The following is an 18,305-nucleotide window of genomic DNA, read 5'->3' on the forward strand; positions in this document are numbered from 1 at the left end:
CGCGGCCGCCGCCGCCGGGGCGGGAGACGGAGGCACCCCCACAGTTAAGAAATAGGGAACGGGCAGAGAGGAGCGCACTGCGCCTGCGCACGCTGGCCCGGGTGGGGGGGCTACCCCACGGCCTGTCCGAAATCGTTTCCCCGGGGTCTGTGTGTGTCAGGCAGTGGATGAGTCCGCTCTGCGCCAGGAGTCTAGAAAGACCCCTAGACGGGCAGCCGGCTGCGCGCGCTTCGGCCGCGAAGGGCTGCGGGAGGGCGTGGAAGGACCCCTGGGCGGCGGCGGCGGCCCAGGCAGCGATTAGGGCACCTTGTGCTCGGGCTGTGGAAGCCCTCGCTGAGCAGAAGGGGTCGCGGCGCGGAATGTAGAAGCCCGCTGGGCGGCGGCGCGGAAGGCTTCCGAGGCGATGGTAGCGAGCCCGGCACTCAGGGGGGCAGCAGCTCTGCGCCGCGGCAGTGGAAGGACCCCGGAGCCTCTGCCGCGCGCGCCTGTGGAGCCTGCGCCCTGAGCGTTGGAAGGGCCCTGAGCAGCGGTTGCGGCCCCGGCTGGGAGCGGGAGGCAGCGCTGGGAGCGTCCTAGCCCCGGGGCGGCGGCTCCCTGCGTGCCCGGCCTGGCAGCGCACCATGTCGGTCAGCGAGATGTTCATCACCCTGCAGGGGGTCCTCACCGCCGACCAGGACATCCGAGAGGTCGGGGCCCGGCCGGCGCGGCGTTACCTGGGGGATGGGGTGGGGGATGGGCCGGAGCGGGTGAGGGGCGGGCCACCGTCGCACGTGGTTACAGGGATCAGGGCTCCGAGGCGGGCGGGCCTGGGGGGCTCTGGGCGGGAGTTTCTTTTTCCATCTCATGTCCTGACGTGTTGCCGTCGGCTTGCAGGAGATCAGGAAAGTGGTTCAGACCCTGGAACAGACGGCTCGGGAGATCTTAACGCTGCTGCAGGGGGTTCACCAGGGAGCTGGATTTCAGGACAGTAAGTCACTTGTCTTTGGTGGTGATAATGCACAGGGCAGTGTTGTCACAGCGGGAAGACCGCGTCTGCCTCAAAGCGCTTACGTTCTAGGGATACACAGGGTCAGGGAAAGAAGGGATGCTATTGTCATAAATATAAAGGGAAGAGTAAACCCCTTTAAAATCCCTCCTGGCCAGAGGAAAAATCCTCTCACCTGTAAAGGGTTAAGAAGCTAAAGGTAACCTCGCTGGCATCTGACCAAAATGACCAGTGAGGAGACAAGATACTTTCAAAAGCTGGGAGGAGGGAGAGAAACAAAGGGTCTGTGTGTCTGTCGGTATGCTCCTTTGCCGGGGATAGAACAGGAATGGAGTCTTAGAACTTTTAGTAATGGTACGAATTACACCTGGTAGGACACGCACACAAGTGCTACGAATTACACCTGGTAGGACACGCACACAAGTGCTGCGAATTATACCTGGTAGGACACGCACAGTTCGAATCTAGGCTGAGGCACAGAAATAAAGTCCACAACTGCAGAGTTCCCAAAAAACACTAAATTTATTACACTCAAGCGTGGTGCCCCCCAGGTAGCCAGGAGGGGACCCTGAATGCGGATTATACAAAGGTTATATACCTTTTAGCAAAGCATGTTGCCCTTGTGCATCGGAAACCTTAGCCAATAAACAAACCCTTGTCTTATCTACCACCTATCCCTGCTTGGTGCATTCCTCGTGCTATACCAGTATGTTAATTACACAGCATGGTCCTAAAGCCATGCATCAGTAACTTTTATTATCAGGATGGGAGGCCTCACATCTAGGCCAAGAGACAGGGAGTTAGAGACTGACAAAAACCAGATACTGGGAGTCAAGGCAGGCTGGAGACAAGGAGGAGGATTTTCACAGGGATTCAGTATTTAAGGATTACTCCTCCTGGTGTATGATGTGCTGGCATGTAAACAATGGTGGGCCCCAAACCAAAATGGAGTCACATGTGCTAACTTTTCCTTAACAGTAAGTAATCTAGCTAGGTATGCGTTAGATTATGATTTCTTTAAATGGCTGAGAAAAGAATTGTGCTGAATAGAATAACTATTTCTGTCTGTGTGTCTTTTTTGTAACTTAAGGTTTTGCCTAGAGGGATTCTCTATGTTTTGAATCTAATTACCCTGTAACATACCTACCATCCTGATTTTACAGGGGTGATTCCTTTACTCCTATTTACTTCTATTTCTATTAAAAGTCTTCTTGTAAGAAAACTGAATGCTTTTTCATTGTTCTCAGATCCAAGGGTTTGGGTCTGTGGTCACCTATGCAAATTGGTGAGGATTTTTACCAAACCTTTCCCAGGAAGTGGGGTGCAAGGGTTGGGAGGATTTTGAGGGGGAAAGACGTGTCCAAACTACGTTTCCCAGTAAACCCAGTTAGAGTTTGGTGGTGGCAATGGTTATTCCAAGGTCAAAAGATAAAATTAATTTGTACCATGGGGAAGTTTTAACCTAAGCTGGTAAAAGTAAGCTTAGGAGGTTTTCATGCAGGTCCCCACATCTGTACCCTAGAGTTCAGAGTGGGGGAGGAACCTTGACAACTATCAAACACTTACATACAATCTTTTGTGAAACACGCCAACTCTCCTTGGCTATACTCTCAACCTGTCTGTTGTTAGTTGAGCAATTTCTTTTCAGCAAGACCCTCCACATCTGAAACAAAGCAAAAGCTGCTGGGGGGGAACTTGAGGAAAACTGAATTCCCCTACCACTGTTGCTGAGAACGGAATCTGAGACCTACTGTCACACTTCCCAGGGGTTATGGGGCACTTCGCTTCCACCTGCCCTTAGCATAAGGAAGCATGTGCTTACTGTGGGTAAGCTCCCCAAGTCTGCTAGCCATGGGCAAAACAAGCACTCCCCTTTAGACCTTGCAGGTCCCTTCTGCCTTATTTATCCCTTAAGAATATAAGGGTACGTCTTCACTACCCAGGGGATTGGCGGGGAGTGATCAATCCAGCGGGGATCGATTTATCGCATCTAGACATGATAAATGGACACCCGAGCACTCTCCCGTTGACTCCTGTACTCCAGCTCTGTGAGAGGCACAGGCAGAGTCGACGGGGGAGCGGCAGCAGTCGACTCGCCGCAGTGAAGACACCACGGTAAGTCGATCTAACTAGGTCGACTTCAGCTACGTCATTCACATAGCTGAAGTTGCGTAACTTAGATTGATTTCTGCGGCCCCCCCCCCCCCCCCGTAGACCAGGCCTAAGAGGGGCCATGCAGGGTCAGACCAAAGGTCCTTCTAACCCAGTATCCTGTCTTCTGACAGTGGCCAGTGCCAGGTGCCCCCAAGGGAATGAACAGAATGGGTAATCGTCAAGTGATCCATCCTCTGTCGCCCATTCCCAGCTTCTGGCAAACAGAGGCTAGGGACACCATCTCTGCCCATCCTGGCTAATAGCTGTACCTTCCAGCTTGAAGTGCAGAAATCTGCTCTAAAAATCTGCTCTAACTGAACCAAAAGTTTTGGATTTGGTGCAGGACTTAATAACATGAGGCAGGGTGGCTTGGAACAAATACTTTGTCATGATATGTCAGAGGGCTAGTGACTCTCCATGCTCTATCCCTCATTCTCCTCCTCGCTCCACCTGTGTAGACTTCCCCTGCTTTGTTCTCTACCCCGTTTCCTCTTAAGGTACGCCTACCCTACAGCAGCACAGCCGTGGTGCTGCATCTGTGTAGGCTTTCTTTACAGCAACAGAAAGGGTATTTCCATCAATGTTAAGTAATCCTTTTCTCCAAGAAGCATAAGCTAGATCGATGGAAGAATCCTTCTGTTGGTCTAGACACAGCCATGCTAGGGGTTAAGTTGACCTAACTACAGTGTTCAGGGTGTAAAATTTTTCACAGGAGCAATTTAGCTAGGTCAACCTAAGTTTTAGGTATAGACCTGGCCTTAGTCTAGGAGACTTACTTCACCATTTGATTCTCTTTTCCCTTTATTCCTCCCAGTTTATAGCTGCTGAAGGGCCAAGTTTTCTTGGTAATGAAGTTACATGACCTAGACTCCTTGTCTCCTGTTCTCTCCTGTAAAGGCAAAAGATAGCTTTATGTTCGTAGGGGGTGCTGGTCTGAGAATTCATGGGCAGCTTAATTTGATGGCCATGGACCTTGATTGACAGCAGTGCTTCTACCTTTTTAGGTGCGCACTCCCTTATTTGAAGTAAAAAATCTTCAACCCTTTTATGTTTATAATAAACATAAGAGAATTGTTTAATACAGCTGCTACATTTGATCTCACAAACGTGGAAGATTTTGACCAACATGAAGCAATTCTGGAAATTTTTTCTTTGGTTTAAATTGTAAAATTTTCAACGCCTTATGATGATCCCCTCAGTGTCTGCTTTCACAACTACCTGGTTGAGAGATACTGGTTTACAGCTGGGCAATACGCTTATGGTGTAAGGTCTCAATCTCCTTATGGGATCTCTCTCTCCTTCTCTGTCCTTCTCCAGATCCATGTGGGCACTCTAATGCTGCTGATTTCTGGGAGTTTGTGCTGTGGGAAATGCAGCCACTACCTAGGTATGGGACTCCCATAGCCATGTGAAGTAGAAAAGCTGCCATCCACTCTCAAGCAACACCATTCTCCTCCTTCCCTTCCCCAACCCTCTAGGCTTCCCACTGTCATCCACTTTTTGGCCCATTGTACTAGAGGGCTCCCCAGGGAGGAAACCATTAACCTTTTCAGATTCAAGATGTATTATCTAGCTATACTTTCATTTTCTGGATTGTGAATTAGGCCCCAGAGCTGGCACATGCAGACCCTCATACCCTGCCCACTGTAACCCTGGGCTGATAGACCAACATGTGACTCAGATAGGCCAGCATATAAGAACTGAACCCCAAAATTGTGACTTAAAAAAATAAAAAAAAAGGAAAAGACTTGACTCTGACAGAGTTTGTCTAGCCTTGAGTGCCTCTCCTCCCCCCCCAAAAAAAAAAGCTGCTCAAAGCTGAGCACTAAAATATGAAGGGGACGTTACAAACGTCTATCTGTAAAACACAAACTGTTCCTCTTTCTGAGCATGGCTGATATTTCAGGATCACCAGCCAGGCCCCAGGTTACTGTACAAACCTAGCAAAGCAGACAACCAGTACGTGCTGTAGTAGACAAAACCACCGCTAATTCCTAGTTCATATTCAAGGAACAGGTTTATTTCAGCATAGGTACGGAATGCCACACCCCAGTGACCAATTGGGGGTGACAGGTCAGTGGATTCGCTGCATGTACATAAACAAAAACTGTATGTAAACAGAGGCTTAAATCAAAGCTATTAATTTTATTTAAGACATGAACTTCCTTTGTTTTTCTTGATCACATTTGGCAGGCCTCCTTTTTGTCCTTTACGCAAGTCAGGGATATTCCAAAAAACTGAACAGGATGTTTAGTAAGACAAGAAGGCTCTGTTTACTCCTCCTCCTTCCCAGAAGGGTTATTCAAAGGTTTTATCAATCACATAAATTAGGTCAACGTTTATATTGCTTATGTTTTGCTTGTGCAGTACTAGACGTGATCCATTAGATACACTTTGGCCCTTACTGTCTTACATGAGGTAGGTTCACCTACTTGCTGTTTCACTTCCTTACATAAGCGAATGTGATATGTGCTTTCCTATGATTTCAAGTCCAACTTTTTGCTTTTTATTTTGAGTCAGGGATTTTAGGATGGTTGAGATAATGCTTGTGAGCTAACCTATGACCTCAAATGTCTCCAAACTACTACGGACCTGCTGACTGACCAGGTATATATTTGGATCCATGAACTTTCCAGTAGAGATAGGGAAATATTATTACCATTATACAAAGCACTGGTGAGACCTCATCTGGAATAGTGTGTGCAATTCTGGTCTTCCGTGTTTAAGAAAGAGATGAATTCAAACTGGAACAAATGCAGAGAAGTGCTACTAGGATGATCAGAGGAATGGAGAACCTACTTCATGAGAGGAGACTAAGGGTATGCCTACACAGCAAAGAAAAACCCGGGACAGCTAATCACAGCGGGCAGGAGGTGCTGGGAGGGAGAGGGAGGAGTTGATCAGCGGGGCCACCAGTGAACAGGAGACGCTGGGGGATACGGGAGGGAGTTGGCCACCGGTGGGTGCTAAGCACCCACTAACTTTTTTTTCAGTGGTTGCTCCAGCCCTGGAGCACCCACAGAGTTGGCACGTATGCCTCCAGAGGTACGTGTACCCCTGGTTGAGAACCACTGGACTAGAAGATTATAGTGGTCCCTTCTGGCCTTTGAATCTGTGACTTTCCCAGCCTGAAGTTACTGGAATGCAGCAGCTTTTCATTTGCATAGAAGTGACCTAATTGGACCCAATTTGGTGATTCAGTGACCACAATAAGAGGAGGGCCCCATTCTGATTCATCAGGAAGCTCTTGAGAGGATTTCCAAGCAGGAGGAACCAGCCAGACCACTATCAAAACGGAATGAGAGGAAGAAGCCTTGCTTCTGGCTTGTTTGCCTGTCAGGGCTGATGCTGGGACTGATAGCTTGCCTCTGGCCATGCAATGCATAATGCCTGAGAAGGAGGCCTGTGCTTCCTCCACCCTCCTGGCAGGCTACTAAATGCAGTAACATGTGACAATTACATACAGGTAGCCTCTACCCATCCAGAAAGCCCGTTGATATTAAATACTGGAACAATAAGACCATCGGCTAATCTTTTCAACCATGTACTGAAGCTGAATAAACCACGAGAGTTGCGACAACCACGCTCTTTAAATAATTCTTTTTGGTTTTGTTTCCCAGCCTTTATTGATAGAGGGACACCTCTATCTCAGCATTCTTGCACTTCTTAAATCCTGCAGAGAGGTGGGGGCAGGAGGACTAGAACCCACAGAATGTATTTGTGAAATTAGTATAGAACAATGCCTGTAGAATAGTTCCTTGTAGTATTTAAAACAGCCCTAGGTTAAACAACCTTGCTGTCTAAGCATATATTTTCTGGCTTAGGGGTTGTACAGATAATTACGGGGCTGTCAGTCTGACATCAATCCTGGGCAAAATAATGGGACAGCTTATATGGGACTTGATTAATCAAGAATTAAAGAAGGTTAATATTAATGCCCAGCAATATGGGTTTATGGAAAACAGAACCTATCAAACTAACTTGATATTTCTTTTGATGTGATTACAAGCTTAGCTGATAGAAGTAATAGTGTTGATGCAATATACATAGACTTCTGTAAAGCATTTAATTTGGTATTGCATGACATTTTGATTAAGAGACTGGAATGATACAAAATCAACATGGCACGTATTAAATGGAATAAATACTGGCTAAATGATAAGAGTCAAACAGACAGTCATCATTGAGCTAGTGTGTTTCTAATGGGGTCTCACGGATTGGTTCTTGTCACTAGATTATTTAAAATTTTTGTCAATGACCTGGAAGAAAATATAAAATGATTACTGAAAGTTTGTTGATGACCCAGACATCGGGGGAGTGGTAAATTAATGAGTGGACAGGTCACTCATAAAGGTCACTGAATTGCTTGATGAACTGGGCAGTAGCAAACATGCATTTCAGTATGGCCAAATGTAAAGGGATTCATCTAGGAACAAAGAACACAGGCCATTTCTACAGATGTGGGATTCCATCCTGGAAAGCAGTGACAACTTTGCGGTCATGGTGGATCATCAGCTGAATGTGAGCTCCCAGTGTGATGCTGTGGCCGAAGGGCTAATGTCATCCTTGGATGCATAAATAGGAATGTCTAGTACGAATAGAGAGGTTATAGCCTATATTTGGCACTGGTGCTTCTGCTTCTAGAGTACTGTGTCCAGTTCTGGTGTCTACAGTTCTAGAAGGATATTGATACATTTCAGAGAGTTCAGAGAAGAGCTATGAGAATGATTAAAGGATTGGAAAACAAGTCGTCTTATAGTGGAGCTCAGTGTGTTTATCTTATGTAAGAAGATTGTGATCCAATGACCCCTTAATCTGAGTACTTACATGGGGAACAAACATTTGGTGATGGAGGGCTCTTCAGTTTAGTAGTCAAACATATAATAAGATCCAGTAGCTGGATATTGAAGCTCCAGATACTCAGACTAGAAATAAGAGGCAAAGCTTTAACAGCAAGGGTGGCTAACAACTTGACAAGGGATGTGTTGGATTTTCCATCAACGTACATTTTAAAATCAAGATTGGATGTCTTTTTGTAAAAGATCTGCTCTAGTTTGAACAGGAACTAATTCAGGAAAGTCCTATGGCCTGTGTTATACAGGAGGTCTGACGAGATGATCAAAATGGTTCATTCTGGGTTTATAATCTATGAATCATGAAAGATCATATCTTCCCCCAAGATGCTGTTTGAACATTAAATACAACAAGCTGTGTCATCCTGAATTGCATTGGAATGCTTCCTTGTAACCCCTGTTTTGGTGGGTAAGAATAAATTGGCTATCATCTAACCACCAATTTATTTGTGCAGATTACCTTAATTGATATCAGAGCTGTAGTCTCAACATTAGCTTTAACCTGGCAGTGATTTGACCCTCCTTGTATCAGCTGTTTGGCTGGAACCTAAATATATTGATTAGCACAGAGACTGATGATGTCCTTTTATTTGGGGGACTGATAGCTAAACAAGACTGCTGTCTTCCCCGATTTTTTTATTATGTAGACTTTATAAGTAATTATTGGTTTATTTGATATGATTTAATCAGCCTCATAACTGATTTGATATTACCCCACTTTCTTGTAATTTATTTTTTGTTTAGTTAATGGTATGTGTAAAATAGGAAACCTTGTTTGGGTGTTTCCTCCCCAAATGTCAGGGTTCCAAACCTCAGGAGTCCCCAAAGTCAATAAGAGGCAACTCTGTGACTCACCTACTTATGGGCCATAGAACTGCCCCTATAGGTTTAAAAACTATTGGTTTTTAAGGGAAATTGACTTATGCATTGATCATAACTTGGTGAACTGAGTGTATTCCAGAGCACTTGAGGGCCTGCTGTGGTGGATATCAACCTAAAGGCTGACACATTCCCCATAAATTTATACTCACAAACAATGAGATCTCATCCAGCAATAAATGCTGTTCTCCCTGCATTGGTCTCTCACCAGAATTTATAGAGCTGAGGTAAAAGGCACTGATGCTCTTGTGCTCTGGCAGGCATGGTACTGCATGTGCTGTGGGACTGCTATGGCTAAAGAACTTCAGTTGCACTCCAAGTACGGGTACTGCCATACCATAGCTATTCATACCGGGTGAGCTTGGCTTAGTAGCTCAGGCATTAGCCTGGGATTTGGAGAATTGGATTCATCTCTCAGCTCTGCTGCACGGCTGGTTGGTGGCCTTAAAGCTGTCTGTGCCTCTTTTCTCATTGGAAAGTGGGCATAATACATCCCTGCCTCCCTCAGGTGCCGTAAGAAGCCACAGCATTTTCAGGTCTCTGTCGTGACTTAAAACTCCTCAGAATTCAACATGCCTGCACATAGAGTACTGGACTTTGGGCAGCCATAGAAAGGGTGGCATACAAAAGACTTGGATTTGAACAATTTGAAAGCATATAGATTGAGGTTTTTCAAAGGTGAAGAAGGGATTTTAACCATTAACTTCAGTGGGAGTTTTGTGGCTCTGGCCCCAAGAAGCATTTGAAAATCTGAACCAGTGTCTTCAATCTGTCTACAAATTCTTATGCACATGTATAATTCTGTATGTACAAGAAATAAGACTGTTACATTGGTTGTAGCAAAACAAAACATTGCTGTATGGTTTTATGTTAAGGTGTACTTCATATCTACAAACTCTAGGTGGCAGTGGGGTTAGTATATAAATGAGCCTGAAACCTTACTTTTCTAAGTAGGGGCTTAAAATCCCGCTGATTACCACTCACAATTGTATAGGTAATGATGGTTTGAAACATAATTCATTCAAATGTATATAAAACAGAAAGGGCTGCTGGAAAACATAGATCCAACCCCAGCTATTATCCATTGTAATAATATTTCTTTTTATCGAGTAGTGAGATATTGGATTTGGAACAGAAAGAAGAGTATCTCCCATCGTTGAATAGTCAATTCATATGCATGCTATTGCTGATCTGGCTCTGTGATGTGACTGAGCCTTATTGATGACCAGTGATTCCTAAATAATTATGGAGTGACTATTTTCATGTAACTTGGAACTGTGGACTAGTGGTTGGAGTTCAGGTCTGAGAGCCAGACCTCCTGGGTTCTCTTCATTGCTTTGCCACTGACTCCTGGTGTGACCTTGTTGAAGTCACGTAGCCTGTTCGTTGCACTGATGTGTAAACATGAGTGTGCTGTTTGGAGAAGATTAGATAGCGCTACGTACAGTTACAGGATTCTTTTGCAAAATTTAGTCTAGACGCTTCCTAAATGTTGCACTGTTTCTTTTTTTCAGTACCAAAGAAGTGTCTCAAGGCCCGAGAACACTTTGGTGCAGTCAAAACACAGCTAGCATCTCTGAAGACCAAGTTTCCAGCTGATCAGTACTACAGGTGTGTAAGATGACAAGGTTTTGATATTCTAAATGGTTATTACACACTTTAAGTTAAAAGGATACTGTGAAGCTGTGTAGGCCCCAACACTTTTTTCTACCCTACAAATTATGGGTAGCATTGGTTGACACTTTTTTCATGAATCAAAAATGGCTCTTTGACCAAACTTTTTGGTAAAATTGTTCAGCTTTCAAAAAACATTTCCCCCCCGTTACTAGAATCGTTTGTTGAAAATTTTCATTCTCTGTTTTTTTGAAGACTTCCTAACAAAAATAATTTGGCTTTGTTTTGAGTAGCTCTAATTAAGGGCCTGATTTTTCAGAGGTATTGAGCACTCACACCTCCATTCACTTCAGTTAGTTGTTAGTTTTCAGAAATGCAACAGAACTAAGCCCCAAATCCGCCATGAAACGTACATCTGATATTGGGAATTACTCCAAAATGAGACAGTCCTCTTTGGCCCTTGTTTGCTTTCCCTGCCAGTAGAGGACTTCTGACAAGAGTACTTCAGAGAGCAGGAATCTTGTCAGTTAAATCCATTGCCAGTTCACATGAGGTTAGCCATTACAAAGGATTGGAGAGAAGAGGTGAACCCTCCGATAGGTTACCTTGCATTTCGTACACGTCTGTTGATCATCCCGCACTGAGCACCTTGAGTTGTTCAGATTGCCAAGCCCACAAGCTCAGAGTGACACAGTAAACCCATATTTGTGGGGTGGAAGTCTTTTCATTGTCAAGGAAGCCATTGTTTGTATCAAAATATAACTTTTGGATGGGAAGCTGTGAAACTTCAGTTCTGTCAGTCTTGGCAGCGTGTCCAGCTGAAGTGCAGGGCAGAAAGTAAATATGCAACACACCTACTATAAGGTAGACTAGATATTTAATACTTTCAGTCCTTACTAAAGCAAGTTGTAAAAATGTGTTGAATGAATTTTTTCAACTGATTGTGTGTTTCAATATAGATTTCATGAACACTGGAGGTTTGTGCTACAGCGCTTGGTGTTTCTGGCAGCATTTGTTGTCTACTTAGAGACAGAAACATTAGTGACTCGAGAAGCTGTTACAGAAATACTTGGAAGTAAGTTAATGTTAATTAAACTGGATAAAGTTGTAAAGTTCTTAAATTTAGTGATTTGCAGAGTTAGATTTAATTTCCTATGGAATGAACAGATTAAACACCAGCAGAAATGTATCTTTATAAAGATGCAAACCAGACTACAAAAAATTTAATCTGGAAAATAGAGACTTTTTCGCTTAATGTCGTAGTTTAGGAAAGTAATTGTTTACTCCTAAGGATACTTGACAAAACCATGTGAAATTAAATTTGCCTAGGATGATGACTTTGCTTTGTCTGTTTTTTCCCTCCCACTACTTTTGTTTTAAATGTTAAATAAGAAGTTAGCGTAGTTAATGTTTTGGAGCTATAACTCTGCACAGAGCAGAGGATGTTTTTAAAAAAATTCAGGCGGACTAAAAGTTTTAAACAGAAAACTGTTGTACTTCTGTGATCCTGTTGGTTCAAGTGTAAGGTATTGTCTCGTAGGTAGAGAACATGTTCCCATGTTGGTTTAACATCTGACCAAGTCAAAAGGCTGAAGAGGAGCAGTAATTACGTTCTATATGGGGAAACAACTGACTTCTATATTGCCACTGGATTTCTTATGTTTGAAATGTCTTCTGTAGCTGACTTGAAATAAAAACATTTCTAACTTGCTGCTTGTGTTTAGGTATGATATTGATTCAGATTGCAACTCTGTTTTTCACCTTAGTTGAGGCTGATCGAGAGAGAGGTTTTCACCTGGACATTGAAGACTACCTCTCTGGGATTCTGACTCTTGCCAGTGAGTTGGTAAGTAAAAGATATTTACACAAATTGATAGCTGGTCTGAAACCAACCAAAAATGAATGGCCAGTAGCTTGTTTTCCAGACCCTGCGTTTGGGAAGAGTAGAAGTTATATTGCATAATGCCCTGGTGTTGAACTCTTAGTTAACTTTCCAACCACTATGAAATGCTACTGTAGCAACTAGGACTGAACCTCAGGAAGGGAAGAACTAAGTGTCTACTTCAATTTAATCCTGTCCAGATTCAAATCAGTGCCTTGATTGAAAACAAGGATTCTCGTTAAACAAGAAACCATTCTATATGATGAGTATAACTAGTCTGATTACCATGCTGAGGCTTTTTCATACAGTAAACTGACAGGAAAAGCATGTTTGGCTGTAGAAACAGATTGAGGTAGGTGACCTCTGTCCTCAGAAGGATCTTGAGAGATCTGACTTGGCAGTTGCATGTGTAGTCAACCTTCTTCCACACCATCTGACTTGTTTCCCTGCAGTCTAGGCTGGCAGTAAACAGTGTCACAGCAGGTGACTATTCTCGTCCTCTTCGCATCTCCACCTTCATTAATGAGCTGGATTCTGGCTTCCGTCTCCTCAATCTGAAAAATGACTCCTTGAGGAAACGCTACGACGGCTTGAAGTATGACGTCAAGAAAATTGAGGAAGTGGTTTATGACTTGTCAATCCGAGGACTCAGTAAGGAGGCAGCGAGTGATGCTGGGGGAGAGAAATAGAAGCTGCTGTTCTAGCAGCATCATGGATTACCTCAGATTGCCAATGAGGGAGGTGTGTTAGCAAAGCCCTCCTGCTCTAGTTTAGAAGAACCACAAGCTGAAAAGTGCTCTCTATTTTCTTACCAAATGTGTAGTATGGGTGTTAGAACGCAAAACGTTTTGTAAAATCATGTCTAGGGAAGGGCACCAGGCTTCCTGTTTCCAGTGGAGTTACTCTGTCATAAACACGCATCACTGTTCTGTGTACCATAGCAACAGCTGTCAAGAACTTCCTGCAGCTGAAATTCCCGCTTAGTTCTGTGGAGTCACTCCAGCTCCACTGCTGTATTGTTCTGGCAGTAACGTGCTTCAGTTTTCTGTGCCCACACATCCTCAATGGTGTGGGCGTGGGATGCAGCTTACTGCAAATATGACATGGCGTTTTGAGAGACAGTGTGTAGCTATTCAGTTCCTTTCTTAAAAAAACACTGATCTTCATTGACAATTTTTTTTTTTTTTTGTAATTTTCACCCACTTTAGTAACTTGAGCAGCAAAGATTTATATAGCAGTTTATTGCCCTGATCTTATTTACTGGTGACAGGATATCAAAAACACTAAACTGCAAAATTAGGCAAAGCAGCTCATGTATCACTGGGAATCAGTCTTTGCCATATCACTGGGAATCAGTCTTTTCCATATAACTTTGGCATATCGTGTCCAGGCATCTCAATATAATTTTTAAATGACCAGATTTTTGTTACCAGAAAGACAGGCCGGCTGTTTCTCAGAAATGTCTGCTTTCGCTTGTTGGCATTGTTCGTTACTGTGAGTAAACAATGTTGAATTTTAAAGTGAATCGTTTTATTTTGAGCACTCTACATGATTGCTTTTTTGACCATCCAGACTTCCTAGTACTTACATGCTAAGGAACACCTCATAAAGTGCAGGCATCTTTTGGGTTCTGAGTACTTAGTTCCTGAATAGGCCAAACATTCTGTGGCTTTTTTTTTTTTTTTTTTTTTTTTTTTTAATTCCCAGGTAGTTAGTTTCATATAGTAAAAATGTTTGTATCTTAATAAAAGGGAAAAAATAACTTCTGGTCTAGTTTGCATATGAGATTTTTATACCCAAACAACCTGTTTTTTCATTATGTCAACATCCAAATTCACACATCACACATTCCTAAAGGAATACATTTGAATTTTACAAAACCTTTTTTTACCATTTTGTGTAATGTCCTAGTTTTTCTTCTTTAAATATAATTTGTCTAGGACAAGGACTGTTTCCAAAGGATAAAAATACCACTTGTTGAATATAAACAAGCAAAATTACAAGCAGTTGTTGAAATTCCAGTGAATCTTTTAGTTTGTAAAAGTTTTGCAGTTAGCTGTTAAAGCTTGTTTTAAAAAAATCATTGGGAGAAACAAGTTTCTTTGTTATCCTGACCAATAAAAGCTGTTCTTTGACTTCGTGTCCATCTGGTAATTCTGTCTCTTGCCTGATGTTTGTTAATGTCACCGCTTTTCATCCTGAAGTCCGGCCTGAGGAGTTTTTAATACAAATTCAGCCTGCTACTTTAAAATTGTGTGATTAATATTCAATTCCGGTGCGCTAGCTGGGAAACTGGATCGGCCACCTCCTCCACAGATCAAGGAGGAGTGAGGATTAAGCTGTGAATATATAGAACCTACCCAGAATATGTATTTGGGATTCTGTTGTGTGGGGACTTGAACACCAAGGTTCTGTCTTCGGTACTTTGTATGGCCTCTGTTGTTGCGGTACCTGAGTGCCTCACAATTTTTAATGTATTTATTCTCATATGAGATAGGGAAGTGATGATATTACTGCCATTTTATAGCTGGGAAACTGAGGTTCAGAGACTGTCACTTGCCTAAGATTACACAGTAAGCCTGGGGGAGTGGGGAGTTTAAGCCAGGTCTCCTGATTTTTAGGGTAGCACCCTAGCCACTAGACCATGCTTCCTCTCAAGGACTCTGCAAACAGCAGAAGTTCAACTCCCTCTCTGACCACACCCATCCCACCAACATTCTCTGTCTCTTCAGGCGGGATCTTTCCAATGTGGTGCTCCTGGGGCTAGATAACTAGTAATCCTCCCCTGGGCCTGCAGGTGTCTAGGCAGCAGGAAGGGGAACACTGGGTAGCCTCTCTCTCTCCTCATAAGATCATTATAGGCTAAGTATGGGCTGCATTCTTCGTTCCAAATGCTTGTCTTGGTGAGTGGATAGGGTGTAGGAAGCAGCACAGTTTGCTCACCAGCCTGCAGCTGGGAGCACAAAGGAAAATGTTCCTACTGCAGCAGCTTCTTGAAAGGTCCTGGGGGCAGAAAAGCCCCATAATCTTTACAGCAGTAACGAGGAAACCTCTGGAGTTGTAGCTGCACGCAAAAAACCTTGGGCGTCTCTTCCCTAGCATTTGGTGCCAAAGAAAAGGGTATGTTTCTGCCCCAGAGCTGCATGCGTTGTCTTGCCAGCTGCCACTGGCCTAGGAACAGGGGAAGGGGAAATAAAATTCCCCTGAAAGACTCAGTTTGGGGGAGGGAGTGGCCTGTAGCTGATGGTCTCTGCTCCAAAGATCATGTAGGTAAGCAGAAGTCACTTAGCCCAGGAGCATGGTGAGAGGCAGTTCTTCCCTTAAGCCTGCAAAAGTATACCAAGTCAAGAGTGTTTTTGATGATCTGATTCATGATGCACCTTCAAACAAATCTGTAGGGAAAATAATGACTCTTATTTGGTCTTGAATACCCTCCCCACTACACACTGTCAGCTGAAAGGGGGAGTGAGTCAGAGCAGAGGCACTGGAAAGCCTGACTCAACAGCAACCTAAGGTATTTTCTGAAGCACTTGTGCCAGAGTGCATATTCCAGAGAGAGCTCTCCATGCTTGCTTTGGAGACCTGCTCTTCCTAAGGTCGCTCCTCCGCCTCTCCCTTGCCTCAGTATAAAGGGCAGTTCAAGTTGATTGTGAGCAGCATAAAAACAAGCAGTTACTCAGTCCTCGGGGAGGAGTGAAAGTGCTGGCCTAAGCCAATGCTTCCAGCTCTTGTTAAAAGCTTTCAGGAAATGAGGGTGAAGTGGCTATAGAAGCCAGAAGGGCCGTCTTGGTTAGTTTCAACTCCATCTGTTGCAGCTAGTAGATTTTAAGTGAATGTGCAGGAAAGTTAGACAATTGTAACTTTTCCCCCCACTGCTCTCACTTCTGCTAGACTTGCCCTGAGTTCCCTCTGTGGACAAATAACTTGCCTTCCCCCTGCTGCTAAAAGATGGTTCTGCATAGAAGAGCAACACACAGGCCTTTTCAGTTGGGAGAGCGATGATGGGCTAGGTACATTAGCAGGGATGGAAAGTAACTGCATCTGATTTCCCGAGGGTATTCGCACAGACTTTGACTCTTAAGACACCAATGTATTCCATTTCCTTTCATTAAGGTGCTGCCTGCAGCTGGATACTGTGGCTTAATAGAGAGCTAAAAGAAGAGCTGTCTGGAGACCTGAGCAGCTTGTTGGGCTGGATTTATGACTGTGGGCAGGTGTGTGGTTTTTGGAAGCAATGAGCCTATTGTGCTATCTAATATCTCCCCTAGCTTGTGTTCAGTCCCAGGCACTAATTAATTGAGGGCAGGTGTCTGTAATTGCAGGTTCCCTTGCCTCTCATATGCTTCTCTCTGCTTATTAAGGACATTTTAAAACTCTTGCACTGGGGGTTTGCTCGGTGACTTGTTGCTGTGTTGTTTCCTGAAGCAAAAGATTTCTGACTGAATAAAATAGTCTCACCCTCCCTTTTAAAAGAGCAAATGACAGTGCTAAGAACGATTCATTTCTGAAAGAACAGACAATATGTTGAATGTTGCTGTGCAGATTGCCACACCTCTAAGAAGTCATTTAAAGAGCTTGAGAACAGCTTTGAACACACAGTATTTGCATGGTTGACTTGTATTCATCCTGCTTCCTAATGCTTATACTAGCTTTTTGTCCAGGTTGCTGAAATATTTGTGCTATGTTTTTCCTGTATCTGTAATCTCCAAAGCCATGGAGTAAGTCATGCTGCACATGATGCTGCATTAGTTCATACCTCCCTGCAGATGGATGGTCCAGATTTGGCTTTATTAAGTGTCTAGCAAGACTGGGAATCGACTGCCTTGTTAATTGTGATGAGTCTTCCATCTTCTTTGTTTTGTGTACTCACTACATAGAATTGAAACATTCAATACCCTGGAAATTAGTCCATATGCAGATTCCCTTTCAACAGCTGTAAATTAAAAGCAGATGAGCAGCTGAGTATACAGAGGATCCATTAAAGGCAAATAATGATTAAAACATAACTAGACCCTGTCAAGTTAGACAGGCTCTGCAATTGATCTGTTGGTTGATGCAGACTGTTCTAGACAAAGACTTATAGTTCCATGACTATAAGCTTTTTAGTATAGTGAGTCAGTCCTTATATGGTTGTACAGTAACAAGCACATTGTTTCTGCTCAAAAAATAATATCCACATGTGTCTACAGTGCATTATTTCTGCTCAGTAAATAATATACCCATGCTATGTTATTGGGCTTTTTAATGGGAGCCTCCATTTGTCTTGTCTAGAGGGAATGTGCCTGTTTTACTAAGAATTGGGCAGAAGGACTTTTCCCATGAAATCTAGAAATATCTGGAATCTGACAAATGTTGTTGCTATCCAAGCAGTTGTACAGAATAAGATCAACAGGACTTGCACTAGTGGCAGGCCTTGTCTAGTTAAGGTGAAAGCCTCTTTTGAAATGGCCCCTTCTCTCAGTCTCGGAGAACTGAGACACCTCAATTTAAAGACACCCAGTTATTCAAGCAGCCACTGTTAAGAATATAAGAACAGCCATACTGGGTCAGCCAATGGTCTAATATCCTGTCTTCCGACAGTGCCAGGTGCTTCAGAGGGCATGAACAGAACAGGTAATCAGCAAGTGATCCATCCCCTGTTGCCCATTCCCAGCTTCTGCCATACAGAGGCTAGGGACACCATCCCTGTTGGGTTTGATATCCAGTTTGCTGTGGAGCAAAATGATCAGATCAGAAAAACTTTTAAAGCTTTACAGGATCTAGAGCTTTTTCCAGCAGTGGAAGCCAAAGCTGTTAGATTTGTTTATAGTGAAATAAAGTATTGGACAGCAGGGAGCTATTAGGATCACTAAACTCATGTCTTTTCTTAAGAGAACTGCCAGGCAATGAAGTGAAGGAAGAGTCTAACCATTTCCTTCACTGGAGAGAAAATGAACTT

The 18,305-nt window shown here is 43.6% G+C and overlaps 1 protein-coding gene across 5 annotated transcripts in view; it reads left to right on the forward strand.

The window, feature by feature from the left end:
- The first annotated feature begins 289 nt into the window (after nucleotides 1-289).
- Nucleotides 290-18,305, forward strand: part of TSN (translin) — a 53,344-nt gene continuing 35,328 nt past the window's right edge. For 3 of the 5 annotated variants that reach the window (XR_013347440.1, XR_013347441.1, XR_013347442.1), the window contains exons 1-6: nucleotides 290-686; nucleotides 874-967; nucleotides 10,386-10,482; nucleotides 11,445-11,560; nucleotides 12,252-12,331; nucleotides 16,481-16,581. Coding sequence is in view for 2 of the 5 variants with exons in the window: in XM_077829534.1 (XP_077685660.1) it covers nucleotides 621-686; nucleotides 874-967; nucleotides 10,386-10,482; nucleotides 11,445-11,560; nucleotides 12,252-12,331; nucleotides 12,820-13,056 (690 nt within the window). In the remaining 3 variants the exon portion in view is untranslated. The other 2 variants (XM_077829535.1, XM_077829534.1) reach the window with 2 other exon arrangements.

The sequence above is a fragment of the Eretmochelys imbricata genome, chromosome 11 (genome assembly GCF_965152235.1).
Source record: "Eretmochelys imbricata isolate rEreImb1 chromosome 11, rEreImb1.hap1, whole genome shotgun sequence".
Lineage (NCBI taxonomy): Eukaryota > Metazoa > Chordata > Testudines > Cheloniidae > Eretmochelys > Eretmochelys imbricata.